Below are 14,904 nucleotides of genomic sequence, written 5' to 3' on the forward strand. Positions count from 1 at the left end.
GCCTCTCAGTCAAACAAATACCCAGAAAGTCGTGCTTTGTCCAGACTTTGCACCTTTGTAGCTTTAGATTTCCTTAGAAAGACATCCTTTGTCTATGTAAAGGCTCTGCTACCTTATCCTAAATGTTGTCGTATTGATCTCCCACGTATAAACTCTTTTCCAATCATCCCCTTTAACATACAATCCTTTCATAACTGTCAAGAGAAAAGATTGTAAGACATTTAACCTTACCTAACAAGGTGAAATCTTGCCTGACTCTCTTCGTTTTGTCTTTCAATTAATAGATCTGTTGTTATAATGCATTCCCCAGTTTATATTCAAGTTGTTTCCAGTCTTTTGATGACTCAAAGCCTCATTAGTTCTCAGATTTGGTTCATTTAATGGTTTTATCATCATAGGAAGATTGAAATAGATTAAATTGATGACTTAATCAGATATGGACCTTCACCCTTTAAGCATACAAGATAACGAACTAAAAGTCCTTGGTCTCAAGGCATAGAAAAGAACTTAATGTGGATTTAACCCATCCATGACAATCCTTTGATAACAAGAAGTCAGAATAACTTGGGGTGCAAGTGATTGGATTAAATACACTTGTTCTACGTTTGTCATACAGGGATGGCAATGACACGTATTCGCACTTAGTTAGTTTTAATTGTGAGCCTCAAGGCCTACACCTAAGGCCCCACAAAGGCACCTTTCAGAACTAACTGTGTCCTCCTCTTGAAGCATCTCGACAAGCAGGAGGCCGACAAATAACCAAAGTGCCAACTCCTCAGGGAGCTGTGTGCTCGAGCCAGGGACCCTTCCTAGTGAAATTCCTGCTCGAACAGTAGTATTGTGGCTGATCCACATTAGTCTCACCAACAGTACTACTAAGAGTACTAGTTGTTAGTGATGGTTCTTAGATACAAAATTAGGAAGAAATGGTGATGAAAGCTATGGAGGAATGTACATAAAACTTGAAGAAGAAAAAGGAGAATTTTCGATCAAAAATTACAGAGAATATGACTTTGCATTGCATTCCATAAAACTTAGGCACACTGAGCATATGAGCTCATACAAGACAAAATATGATCGTTAGAGAGGAGAGAGAGTGATACAACTCAAGTATCAATCTCAGTTATTCATCCTATACTGTGCTAAGATTAGAACACTTGTCACTCATCAAACCCTATGAGACTTAACAAACTAATTATACTTTAATCAAATAAGCTTAGCCTATGACCAACAGTATTACACTAATTAAAACTTGTAATCCTCTTCAAATCAGTTCTTCAATTTACACATCAACACTTTTTCTAAATTGTGAACTAATTTCACTCCTAACAGTTCTTTGAGATGGCAAAATTGATCTTTAGCTAGAGCCTTTGTGAATATGTCAGCCGTCTATTTTTTGGTTGGACAATACGCCAAATTAGTGATCTCATTTTGCAAAGCTTCATTGATAAAGTGTTACCTCATTTTGACATGTTTAATCTTTTGGTGAAAAATAGGGTTCTTGGTGATGACAATAGCTGAAGTGCTATCACAATTCAGTGGTGTTGCCACAGTTTGTGTTTCACCAAAATCTTCCAATCCAAATCTCAACCAAGATGTTGTGGCTTGTGCAACACTAATATACTTTGCCTATGCAGCGGATAGTGCAACACAATATTGTTTGACTGAAGACCAAGAAAATACTCCACTTTCAATTGTGAAAGTATACCCAGATGTACTTCTCATATCATTTTCAGATCCACTCCAATCACTGGTCACAACATCCAAACAACATTGCTCCTTGACTTTCTTGCACTCCAAGCCATAATCTAAAGTGTTTTGTATATACCTCAACACTCTTTTAGCAGTTTTATAGTGCTTATTTGTTGGATAGTGCATGAATCTTGCAAGTAGACAAAAAGTATACATGATATCAGGTCTGGCTACTGTGAGATACATTAAGCTTTCAACTATTTTCCTGAACCAAGCTTCATTTGCTGCTTCACTCTCATCATATTTTCTCAATTTGTCACTTGGAACTAAAGGAATGCTAACTGGTTTACAGTCCTGCAATAGAAACTTTTTGAGAAGAGAAGTGGCATACTTCTTTTGGTGAATGAAGGTACTAGATTCAGTTTGCATAACTCTTATTCCTAGAAAGTGATACAGCATGCCCAAATCAATCATCTCATACTTGTTCATCATGTCAGCTTTGAGATCTTCCATCAATTCAACACTACTCCAGTGTAAATGATGTCATCCACATAAATTGACACTATGAGCATTCCTGCACCTTATTTTCCCTTTCTATGCAAAGTTGCTTCATTGCTGTTCTTCTTGAACCCACATTCTTCAAAATAAGAATCAATTTCCTCATACCAAGCCTTGGTGCTTGTTTCAGCCCATAGAGTGCTTTGTGAAGTCTATCCACCTTATCCTCCTATCATTTGGCAACAAAACCCTTTGGCTGATCCACATACAATTCTTCTTGAAGTACCCATTAAAAAATGAAGATTTAACATCCAATTGAAACAGCTGCCAATTATTCTTTGTAGCAAAAACAATCAATGTTCATATAGTGTCTAGCCTTGGAACAGATTCAAATGTCTCATCATAATCCACTCTCAGGTTCAACAATGCATAAATTGCAGTGCTCATACACTTCAAGGAGATTTCTCCAATTTAAAGGAGTTGAATCAAAGACTTGTGTATCAACAGAACTCATTTGCATACCTGTGCTCTGAGCACTAGATGTTTCACAAGAGATGGGAGATATTGAATTGGTTGAGGTCTCAAGCATTGTTTGTCTCACACCAGTTTCACCTTCACTAGTTTCTCTATACTCAGGTGAAATTAAAGGAACACATACCTCTTTTACTTCGTTCTCCTCCCAATTCCACTTTCCATTCTCATCAAATATTACATCTCTGGACATAATCACCTTCATTGTAACAGGATTGAGAATTTTGTATCCCTTCTCACATGAGCCATATCCAATGAAGATCCTTGTTGCACTTGACTCTTACAGTTTGTGTCTCAGATTTCCAAGTGTTAGAGAATAGCACACAGAACCAAATACCCCTGAGGTGTTTAATCCCATGCTTTCTTCCATTGTAAAGCCTCAAATGGTGTAACACTGTTTAATGCACTTGTAGGACACCTGTTCAATAGATAAATAGCAGTGTTGATTGCCCCTCCCCATAGCTTATAGGGTAGTTCATTTTCATGCAGCATGCTCTTAGCCATTTCCACTATAGTTCCGTTCTTCTTTCTACAACTCCATTTTGCTGTGGAGTGTAGGACATAGTAAGCTGCCTTTCCATCCCAATTGATTCACAAAATGCATTAAATTCAATGGAAGTGAATTCTCCATCCTTATCAGTTCTCAGCTTCTTTAGTAATCACATTGCAGTTCAACCATGGCTCGAAACTTCTTGAATATCCCAAACACTTTTGATTTATTCCTCATAAAGTAGATCCAACACTTTCTTGAATAATCATCAATGAATGTGAGGAAATACTTGTTTCTACTTATGGTTGGAACTTGCATATGTCCACAAACATTTGCATGCACCAATTCAAGTGGTTCTTGTGCTCTCAAAGTAGTTTCCTTAGGGAATGACTCTTTGTGATGCTTCCCAAGTACATACCCTTGAGACACATCTTCACTATCTTGGATTTTAGGCAGCCCCAACACCATTCCTTGATTTTGCAATAACTTGAGGCTCCTGAAATTTAGATGACCATGTTTTATGTGCCACATTTTTGCACATTCTTGCACACTAGTACTCAATGCAAGCTCCTTGTTTGTATTGAAGATCAAATGAAAACATCTATTCCTCTTTTGTTTCACATTGACCACCAGATTACTTAGAAATTTGTCATCAAACACATCCACTCTATGGTCTCCAAACAAAAGAAAATAACCATGCTCCAAACACATTCACATTGACCACCAGATTACTTTGAAACTTGTTCAAATTGCAATACCTAGCAATATGACCAATCTTATTGCACTTGTGACATTTAACTTTGTTTTTAACCCAACATTCTCCATAATGAAGTTTATCACAAAACTTACATTTATCACATTTATCTCTAGTATTGTTTGCATCATTTTTCACAAGAACAATAGCCTCATTGCTCCAATCAGCCTTATGACTATTTTCCTTTTGTCTTAAAACTCTTTTGATATTTGCCATTGTTAGCTTGACCATTAAACTTGTTTGGTTTAGATGCAATGTTCAAGCTAGCAAATGCCTTTTCTGTGCTACTCTCACCATGCCTATCAAGTCTTTTCTAATAACCTTCCACATCCTGAGCATTTATGGTCTCCAGATCCTTAGTATTTTCTATCACATATACAATACTGTCATAGGTAAACTAATTAACAGTTTCTCCACTATTTTTTTTATTACTCAGATCTTCACTATAGCTTCTCATTTGGTTAATCAAATCAAACAGTTTAGCCAAATACACAGAGAATGATTCATCCTTGTTTATATGAGTATATTCAAAATCTCACCTAAGCTTTGAAGTTTCACAGTCCATACTTGTTTATCGCCAACAAATTCTTGTTTCAGAATGTCCCAAGAAGCCTTTGCACTTTCTTGTGTTGCAATCCTCGAGAAAATTTGATCTGAAACTGTGCCTTGGATGATTCCAAGTGCTCTGGCATCCTTGGCTACATTTTCTCACATCAGCTTCTTCTCGGAGTCTGTGAACTCCTTCTCCTTCTTCCTCGGAGTATCAAAACCCTTTTCAACCAAATTCTAAAGCTCATGTGATCGAAAAAAGGTTTTCATTTTCATTTTTCAAAAATCAAAATTCTCGCCATTGAAAACTGGCGCTTTGAGTTCTCCTCCTCCAGATCTAGGCATGTTAGACTTAGATCACAGATACGAACTCGAATCACTGTATGAGCTTTTGCCATGAATTAAAGCTCGATCCTTCACATATACGATGCCCATAAATTCAAACCCAACATGATTCTGATGCCATGTTAGTGATGGTTCTCAAATATAAAATTAGGAAGAAATGGTGCTGAAAGCTATAAAGAAATGTATAGAAAACTCGAAGAAGAAAAAAGAAAATTTTCAATCAGAAATCATAAAGAATATGACTTTGCATTGCATTCCATAAAACCTGGGCACACTGAGCATATGAGCTCATACAAGGCAAAATATGACCGTTAGAGAGAAGAGGGAGAGTGATACAACTCAAGTTTCAATCTCAGTCATTCATCATATACTATACTGAGATTAGAACAATTGTCACTCATCAAGCCCTATGAGACTTAACAAACTAATTACACTTTAATTAGATAAGCTCAGCCTACGAGCTGCAGTATTACAAAATTAAAACTTGTAATCATCTTCAACTTAGTTCTTCAATTTTCACATCAACACTAGTCGCATTCATATTATAATTATTCTACTCCTGCTGTGGCTGCTAAGTGTAGTGAACAATATTAACCTCCTTAACAATATTCTCTAATTTCCTTTGAATCTTGTTGCATGCCTCTAGGATTTTACTACTCGACTAGCCTCGTCACAGTCATGATACCGGTCTTCTGCCTTTCTCTTTCTGTCATAATTCTTTCAAATCCGATAGTTTACATATTCACCGACATCATCTTGACGACCACTTGAACTTGATTTAATGTGCATGAACGGTTTATGGTTAAGACTAAACGGGTGCATAATCCAACAATCGTTTTCTTGAGGATATTTAGTATTCCTGCAATTAAACATTTTCCATATACCTATCGTCTCCTAGTCTTGGGATCTTTGACTTTGGTCCCTGAGTTCTCGCCGTGCCATGTCCCTGACCCTATCGTGGAAGCTACACAGATCCCATACCGACCTTGGTTGTACTCGTTGGCTTCAGTTTGATGAAGAACTAAAGGTCTTCATCCCTTTCTAAATTCTATCCGCGATTGTTATTCCATATGTCTTTGGCCTATATGCTACCACAGAGGTCGACCTTGGGAACAACATGCTCATACCTAAACGATGCGCCACAAACCTTGTTATAAAGAGGGTATCCTACTAATTCCTCATCTCTTGGATGAAACTTGTAACCCAACGGGAGATCAAAAGCTGCCATATATATACTAGAATAGGTAGGTTAGAGAGGGCGAGGGTTGCGGAGAGAGAGAGATTGATGGTACGTACTGTGACTGCGTGATAGGGTATAATATAGGGAAATAACCAGAAATATGACATGTTCTTAATCTTGGGACAAAAATAGAACAAACCGGCTATGCACACCATACACAAAACCAAAATTACTAAAATACCGACATATAAATACTAAAAATCATCAGCCCATTGCATCACTTTTATCATTTAGAAGAAATGGATGTCAAGAGAGCTCTGTGAACTTTGGGTTTCTGGGTTGAGCTTAGATCTCTGAGCTCCGATTTCAAAGAAAGGGAAGTCCAAAGAGAGGAAAGAAGAGTGAGCTGGATTTTGGGTTGACCTCATACCTCTAATTTTGAACAAAGGGATGGGAGAGAGAGAGAGGTGAGAATAGTGAGCTGAATTTTGTACCATATTTTTTGTTTTGGCCGGAAAGTTCCATTTTTTTCGATAACTAAAGTTTTGGCAGGTATAGTAAGGTAGGGTGTTTAGTTCCAAGTTTCTTCATCAATGGTTTATGGAATAGATGAGTTGTTTGTAAGATGAATTAATACTTAGAAGTTAATTTAGGGTTTGTGTTTTATGTTGGGGCTTATGGGTTGTGGAATAAATTTCAAGTTTTGACGTGCTACAAAATTGGGATGGAACAATTTCTATTTCAAGTGTTCAATTGTAGAATTCTATGAAATTTTCTCCGTAATGTGCAAGTGGTGTGCATATAATGTGCATCACTACATCTTAATATGAGGAGTGGGAATATTCACTAGTTAGGATGCAAATATGTTATGCTCCGGAATTTAGCGAGTATGACCACAACCTAGTTAGCCTCGGCAATAAACAAAATTAAGAAAAAGCTTAGAGGACGTTAAGGGTCATGCGTGTCCATGAAATAACGACAACGAGTATCATATTTTCCACGTGCAGGGTTAAGGAGTGATTGATATACGTAACATGACTTTTCAAACTGCCACTGTAACTTTATATACATAACAATTATATTTTAATTGTATCCACTATACCAATAGGATCCCGTTAAAGTTTCTTATTAATGAGAAAAGCAACTCGTTGCTCGATCTCCAGTTTTGTGCATATCATGTGCATGTATTATGCATATGGTGTGCTTATAGTGTATATGGTGGTGACGTCACAGGTGATGAAGTCATTTTTCTAATTTCTAAGAGAGAGCTGTGAGCATATCATGTCTATGTCCTATGCATGTTGTGTTTATGTCGTGTGCATATCACTGGAAATAGATGATTATTAATGAGATTTCCAAAATCTAGGTTCAGGTCAAAGAATTATAAACTACAGATCTCTAAGGGATTTCCAGAATCTAGGCCCTCACATATCCCCCAATGTCGTTAATTGCACAATGCACGTCCACAACAAAACCAACGTCATTGCACGTATTGGTACAGATAACAAATTTTAGATTTTCCTTGAACTTAGATGGAGAAGGCGTCCATCGGTGGAGGGGAGAGAGAGATTGCAACAAAAAAAATGGTGTTTTTAGTTTTTCATAATGGATTTTCTTCGACATCTGAAAATTTTTTTGGACTCCAGATTAGTTTTGTCCTAGATGGGTTTTGAATGGAATTTTGAATTTGGGGAAGATGATGATTTGAGGAAGAAATCCCTAATCTGCAAGCATGAAATATGTTCATTCCCCAATCTCCAGATAAATCAAATCTTCCAACTGGGTTGTCCATTGTCTTTCACTAATCTAAGAACATCCAATAAATATCAATTTGAGAGAGAGAGAGAGAGAGAGAGAGAGAGAGAGAGAGAGAGAGAGAGAGAAATAAAAAAATGGGAGGAAATAACACAAATATACGAAGGCAATTTGGTCATTTCAAGGTGCAAGATAAATCATATTTCTGTCCGATTGTTGTGCATGACGTGTGCATATTCGAAAAATCCTATTTTAATCCTAAGATTAAGAAAATGTCCTATTTTTGTCTAATTTCCTTTAATATATGGAGGAGAAGTAGTATCTACGATCAATTCACCACGCCTGTACAACTAAACCAAAATAAACATGCATTCTCAACTAACAACTGCGTAGCCGATCAACTAAACCAAAATAAAATTATTGTCCACTGTTTGGGAGCAACGAAAATCAGAATGACTAGTTACCTATTGCTCTGTAACCCGTTTGCGGCGGGCAGATATCATTATGCCAATTCAAGGCTACCAGTCATAACCCTTGGGCAACTACAGAGGGCCAGTTTTAAGTGCATGGTCCAAATCAGCAATCAGATCATTCACATCCTCGATCCCCACAGAAATACGAACAAGATCTTCAGATAGGCCTCTGGCCTCACGCACTGCAGATGGTATGCTTGCATGAGACATGAAGCACGGCAGGCTTATAAGGGACTTCACACTCCCTGTAATTATAAGCAATCTAAGGTCAGCTTAATTATAGAATTGTTTTGCATGATTTTCACCCAACAATGTTGATGCTCAAGATTACTCACTAATAGAACAAAACATAAAAACAATAGCATCAGTAATGGTGATGATAATCAAAAGAGCTTTCAAATACACATGTTTTGAATAAAAACACTGCAAATCAACAGTATGTCTATCTACAAGTAATCATGTATTATAATGCATCGCATTATACACGAAGAGATTTACATAGTACACATGCACTAGTCGTGAGTGCAGTCTGCCTTTGGAATCAGTTTTCTTATTGAACCTTCCCCTTTCATCTCTATTCATATTTAATAGGAAAGACAAACCTTTTTGACACGGTTCTCACTATCTACCACTCACAAATATCGGTGCACTATTTGTCAGAACAATGGAAAGCTGATAATTGAGTAGGAATTATTACCAAAACTGACAGTTATACTGAAGTATTTGGTAGTCTCGACAATATGCTTTGATAGTGACAATGAACCTGTCAAAAAACTCAATACAGATCCTGCACCCTTTGCCTGAAAGAGGTGTATGAGAATCTGGAAAAACTGATCGTGTTGAGTTATGAATCTACAATTTTATTGAGGTTCATACCTGAGAATAATGCAAGGCACGTCCAGGGTGACCAGAAAGCCCAGCGTAATTAACTTGTGTCACTCGTGGATGGGAAGCGAGGAACTCAGCAATTTTTTGAGCATTATCCTGCCAAATGTGCAGAAGCATTAGAAATACAGCAGATTCTAATCAGTAAAATTTTGGGGAAAGCCAAATCTTTCACAGAGCCTGCAACAAAACTCACTAATCTTTCATTGCAAAAACAGTAGAAAAGAGAGCATTGTAGTATCTATATCCTAGAATGATAAACGTATGATATCTGAAATGGCACAATTACAAGTGCAATCGAAACTACACCTGTTGCTTCTCAACACGCAAGGCCATTGTCTTAATTCCTCGTAAACAGACCCAACAGTCAAATGGAGCTAATCCAGAGCCTTCTGCATTTTGTAGGAAATATAGCTGTTTCGCCAAGCTATTAACAGTGGAAACAAGTAGGAAGTCAGGTATGGATATCTATATCATAGAAAGCCAGCGCCCCACGCATGCCAACAAAAATTTGGGGTCACACCATTCGACAAAACAATTAGGACAAAATTGCCCCTCAACCAAAAAATCCAAAAGCAGCCCAATATAATATATCAAATAATGCAAGGGTAATTTGGTAGTTTGATCATTATAAAATATAACGGGAAGAGATAAAAGAATAAAAAAAGTTTTTCGCACACGGATAACAATGTGATTAAATAAGTTGTCAAAGGTCTTTCGCACACAAATAATAATGTGATTCAATTAAAGGAAAACTAATGAAAAGGGCTTGAAAACTTTTTGAGTTTTAACAATAAGGACAAAATAAAAGGTAAAGTGAATAGTACTATGATTGACTTTTTAGTGTAAAAATGTGTTTTTTCGTTAAAGTGAACAGTACCGGGAGCTTTTCGTTAAAGTTCCCTTAAATTAATTGTTAAATGATTGTTTTTTTTTTTTTTTTTTTTTTTTTTAAAATAAACGATGTTATCTACACTAAGGGGAAAGGAGGTGAGCTTAACCTCACAATAAGCTAGCAATAATATAATCCAATCAATTGTTTATTAAATATTATTTTCTCTATTCTTAATTTAAATTCTATAGAGACCGATTTTATTATGTGAATTTAGCTGCTTTAATTGGTTTATGAATTATTCATTTACTTTAAATATTTGACTTTCCTTTTGTCAATTTACTCATATAAATATATTTAAAACGTGTAAGTCGCACATACTACGCCGTGATTCAAAAAAATACCTTCTGCACACGCGTGAGCTCGTGCATGAAGGCTAGTAAGACATAAAAGCAATGGTAAAGATAGAGTAAGAGGCTCAACCTATCGCCTTTAACAGCTAAAACACCTGCCATGACATCACTGTGTCCAGCAATAAACTTTGTGGCCGAGTGCATAACAATGTCTGGAAGAATGATAGATGAACAAAAATCAATAACAATTGAAAAGGATTTGTAGTTTGCAAAATCTTGGAAGTTGGCAGCTTATTTTCTATACCTGCTCCGAGATCCAGTGGCTGTGACAATACAGGAGACATTATACTGTTATCCACTAACACAATAGCACCATGTGCATGAGCCATCTCTGCTATTTTCTGTCAAGGGATAGGCATGAAACAAATTTTTCTTTAGAAGATAGCATCCTGTTGTACACATCCTAATTTTGTTAACAAAAGAAATTAAGACAGATATTGAAATCAAAGTTATTACAGAAAAGATCAAGAAACTTTATGATGTATATCCAATCAATGGTGAAAATCACTAAACGAAAGAAGTGAGCAGCAGTGCTATTGCATCATCTATCAGCAATATGCCCCAGCATCAACGCAAATATAGAATAAAAAAGAGTTAGGCACTTATTATACTTTGCATTACATTTGGGTGGTGGTGGTGACCCATGGGTCTTGTTTCAAACTTCTATTGAACCCGCAGGCTATTTTCCTTTAGTTTTCAAGATTTAAGGCCAGAATTTTATATAACCCTTCTACCATACCATAGCACCCCCGAATTGCTCTAGTTACATGCAATATGATACCCATTCAAGTAGAATGGCCGGGTTGGTTGCTTATCAATATTTTTGTATTCAGGTCATATTTTTAAGAATTGATGGATGAACCTAACACTCTACATGGTACGACTTGTTTGGTTACTAACGTAAAGCTAATTTAGGGAAATTATATCTATAAATTTATATCCAAGTACATGGAACCTGGGCATAAAAGCACAAAGAAAGTTCCCAGTTGTTCTTATACAACTTCACTATTAGAGCACAAAGATCAGAAGATTCAAGATTGCCACAAAAATTTAAGCACCACATTGCATATTGGGCCAAGAGTTTTGATGAACTGAAAAGCAAGCGCTAAAAGTTTTGGGATGGAAAAATAATATGACGCTCGTAGGACTTGATTAAATAGTATTTATTCAACTTCCATATCGTTGTATATCATTTACAAAATTCTATACTCCTAAAGACAAATACTATTGCTTTGCAACATATTTTACAATACAACCTCAAAGGGTAGTTGACTTCCTAGATCATCATAAGAAAATGGATATTTGTTCACAAACATCATACCAACAATCAAGCATAAAATATTGTCATATATAAAAAGATACTAATAATAATATAAAAAAATCTCCGTCACTTGTGAGCTTGTCTAGTGGTAGGATATAAATATCTTACACGAATATCAGAAATCATTTGTCGAGGATTGGTGGGACTCTCCAGCCACACAAGCTTTGTCCAGGGGCCAATAGCAGATGCAACCTCATCTAAATCACTTGTGTTCACTCGTCTGAGTGGTAAATCATTATAATTTCAGAGTTCACTCAAAGTGAATGAATATAAGAACAGGAGAAAATCATACTAACTTCACCACAACTCCAGTCTTTGGAACTACTTGTGATAGCAACCGATCAGAACCTCCATAAATGTCGTCTCCTGCAACAATCTCCTCACCTAAAATGGCATCATTACCATTGACTATTCAGACAGCTTCCAAAAAGAAATGAAATTTATTTGAGTACTCGCATACAAAACTAACTTGCTCAGAGCAAGGTCTTAACAACAAAATTTAGTCCAGCTAATGTGATTTCTACAGAATAACTGCTAAAAACCCTACGAACATAAGCTGATTGCAAGATAAAAATCAGGATTCTTAATCCGGCCTAACTAGCTCAAAACCATATCGCCCAGAACTTTGGGGGCTGCACTTTATGAGTTCAGAGTTCAGGGTGATCTTGTGCTGCACAAGGACTGGCCCTATTACGGTGCCCATCTGCAGATTTTATTTCAATCATCCGTACCATCTATTTTTCAGGGACAAGTATGACTTATCTTTTTCCTTCGTTTTTCTTATATATGTTTTATTTGCGTTTTCCCATGTACACTTACATTTCGAACGACCTCAAAGCCTGAATCATTTGTATATACATTTTCTGATAGGTAAATCCCTTACACGTTTAATTATTTATCATGTTCCAATCCAAGTATCTGATGCATTTTGAGGTGTATTAAGGGAGTACGTGTATAGTGTAACTGACACTCTTACGTCAATGTAGTAACTAAACTAATCTATACAACATTAAAAGGTACTATAGTTGAAAATAATACCTGTTCCTAAAAGATGAGCAACAGCAGCCAAAGCAGCCATTCCACTAGTGAAACAAAATGCTCGATCTGCTTTATCAAGCTTTGCCAAAAGGCTGAAATACAAAGGAATGAAAGCTAACAAATGTAGAGAAATAAGAATATAAAACATTCAAGAGTTGTCAAATCGACTTGAACAGCATTTAACGTTCAACAAAGTAAAATCAGACCTTTCCAAGGCATCCCGTGTGGGATTTCCACTTCTAGTATAATCATAAGCACCATTTTCTGTTGCTGAAGGCTACATATTGAAGACATAACTAATATGAAACTCAGTTACAGAATATCATCTAACAAAGACATCACAAGCCAGAGATTTCTCCCACAATCAAGAAGCCTTTGAACACATATTCAAGCCTAAAATTGAACAACGGGCACAAGCACCCTCCTCTTATGAATGCAAAGAATAATAAGTAGAGAGAAACTTATACAAACATTCAGACATGTTCAAAAATTAGTTCTTTCTTCAACTCGCCTGAAATGGCCTACCCCCTACCGGTAAGAACATAGCTTGATGCCTTAAACAAGAGAATAAAGTTATGACTTCCATGGTTCCTCACAACAACCCCACACCAGATTCTCACCGTGCATTAAAAATACCTCAGATTCATACACATTAGTTCCTACTAAAAACACTCCTACAATAGCTTATCATGTCCCTAAGCAGCATTCAACTTTAATGACTTTAAACTCTTCACTACCATTAACAACTATAGCAGTTAGAATAATCATGACCACACAAAACTTAGCAACAAGTCTTATATCTTCATCTCCGTGTGTTACCTGCTTAAACGTAGCTGTTTGGTAAAGTGGCGTATTCATTGCATCAAACGGATCAAACTTGTTCTCAAAGTTCATCAGCACAGTTGAAATACTTGGCTCTTTCGGCCCAACTTCTGTGAGATATTTAACAGACTAGCAAGCATGAACTATATATGAAGCATAACAACAACAACAACAACAAAAGAAGAGCCACACAAACCATTTACGCAGTCTGCAACACCATCAGATATTGCTGAAGTGCTCAGATCCATATCTCTGTCCACCGAACACTTGAATTGAAATTTATTCTCACAGGACAACGTCTTTCCCCTTGATTTGGTTGCCTTTGTGAACCCGAAACTGACCCGGGAATCCACAAAGCTTGGTCTGAAATTCCCAGGCGTTAAACCCTAAAAATCCACCAATTAGAACTGGATGTAAACCAATTTTAAGGATCCACTAGACTGTAAAATATTGTAGACATTGGACCAATAACAAATGTAATGAAAATACTTGAAATACTCCTAAAAAACATCCAAATTTCAGTAAAATCCTAAATTATAAACCCTAATTTAAAACCATTGAATCAAATTCCAAACTGAACCACCTAAACTGGACCATAAATTGAATTTACCCAAATTAAATCTACTACAGGAATGGGGCAATAAGAAGGCAGGAGGCGACAAAAGTCAGGCGAGTCAGGCGAGCTGGGATGCTAGCTCTCACATTCAAAAACATCCGTCCCTAACCCAGCAATAGTTTGTGCATTTTCTCGGCATCCAAACACATATTAAAACACAAAAGCAAGAATGGGAGTGGAAGCACTTACGGCGTCATTGGAATCGGCGGCGACGGAGCTGAAGAAAGACCTAAAAGAGAGGGGAGAAGAAGCAGCCATTGCTGTTGGTTGAGAAAATGCGGAATGTAGGATCGGTGGAAATGGGAACAGTTTCCGCCATTCGCAGGGTTGTACTTATAAGAATATATTCAGTAACTGTTTCACTCAACGCGTGTGCAACTGCAACTACAAATCCCTTGCAACATCACGGACTCGTGGAGTATGTGAAATGTGAAATGTGGACAACGTGCCCGTGTCGAATCTTTCAATACCTAATAAGAAAGGGGCACTCTAAAAATCCTATTACATTGTTGGCATAATTTACCGAACAAAAGGCCAAAGAGAGAGGGTGCAGCACATAGAGAGAAGAGAGATGTGTAATTGTGATATGTGTATTGTATCACCACATCGTGCCTTTATTTATAGTAGTAAGGAAGGTTAAATCATTACCCATAAACTCTAATAGGATAATATATAATCCTAGAGAATATTCCAATGTATCTCTAGATACA

At 36.8% G+C, this 14,904-nt stretch overlaps 2 protein-coding genes across 2 annotated transcripts; both read right to left on the bottom strand.

Annotated features, from left to right (window-relative positions):
• Positions 1-1,629: 1,629 nt before the first annotated feature.
• On the bottom strand, positions 1,630-2,205 carry LOC137744449 (uncharacterized mitochondrial protein AtMg00810-like). Its single transcript, XM_068484259.1, has one exon. It carries the CDS (start codon positions 2,203-2,205, stop codon positions 1,630-1,632), a length of 576 nt encoding a protein of 191 aa, XP_068340360.1.
• Positions 2,206-8,165: 5,960 nt separating this feature from the next.
• LOC137745165 (cystathionine beta-lyase, chloroplastic-like) lies at positions 8,166-14,601 on the bottom strand. The gene is made up of 13 exons (XM_068485066.1): positions 14,384-14,601; positions 13,775-13,964; positions 13,576-13,688; positions 12,963-13,033; positions 12,757-12,848; positions 12,015-12,102; positions 11,827-11,938; positions 10,642-10,738; positions 10,468-10,549; positions 9,462-9,579; positions 9,144-9,251; positions 8,965-9,067; positions 8,166-8,512 (listed from the first exon to the last, which is right to left on the bottom strand). Exons 1-13 carry the CDS (start codon positions 14,450-14,452, stop codon positions 8,337-8,339), a joined length of 1,419 nt encoding a protein of 472 aa, XP_068341167.1. The 5' UTR covers positions 14,453-14,601; the 3' UTR covers positions 8,166-8,336.
• Positions 14,602-14,904: the final 303 nt, after the last annotated feature.

This window comes from Pyrus communis, chromosome 9 (genome assembly GCF_963583255.1).
Source record: "Pyrus communis chromosome 9, drPyrComm1.1, whole genome shotgun sequence".
Taxonomy (NCBI): Eukaryota; Viridiplantae; Streptophyta; class Magnoliopsida; order Rosales; family Rosaceae; genus Pyrus; species Pyrus communis.

What these genes read in the sequence shown, in the direction of transcription:
- LOC137744449 (XM_068484259.1), bottom strand. Translation starts at nt 2,205, where the DNA reads ATGGAAGATCTCAAAGCTGACATGATGAACAAGTATGAGATGATTGAT.
- LOC137745165 (XM_068485066.1), bottom strand. Translation starts at nt 14,452, where the DNA reads ATGGCTGCTTCTTCTCCCCTCTCTTTTAGGTCTTTCTTCAGCTCCGTC. An exon ending in AAGACTGGAGTTGTGGTGAA is followed by an intron (nt 11,939 to 12,014) that starts GTTAGTATGATT and finishes TTTACCACTCAG; the next exon opens with ACGAGTGAACACAAGTGATT. An exon ending in GCCACTGGATCTCGGAGCAG is followed by an intron (nt 10,550 to 10,641) that starts GTATAGAAAATA and finishes TCATTCTTCCAG; the next exon opens with ACATTGTTATGCACTCGGCC.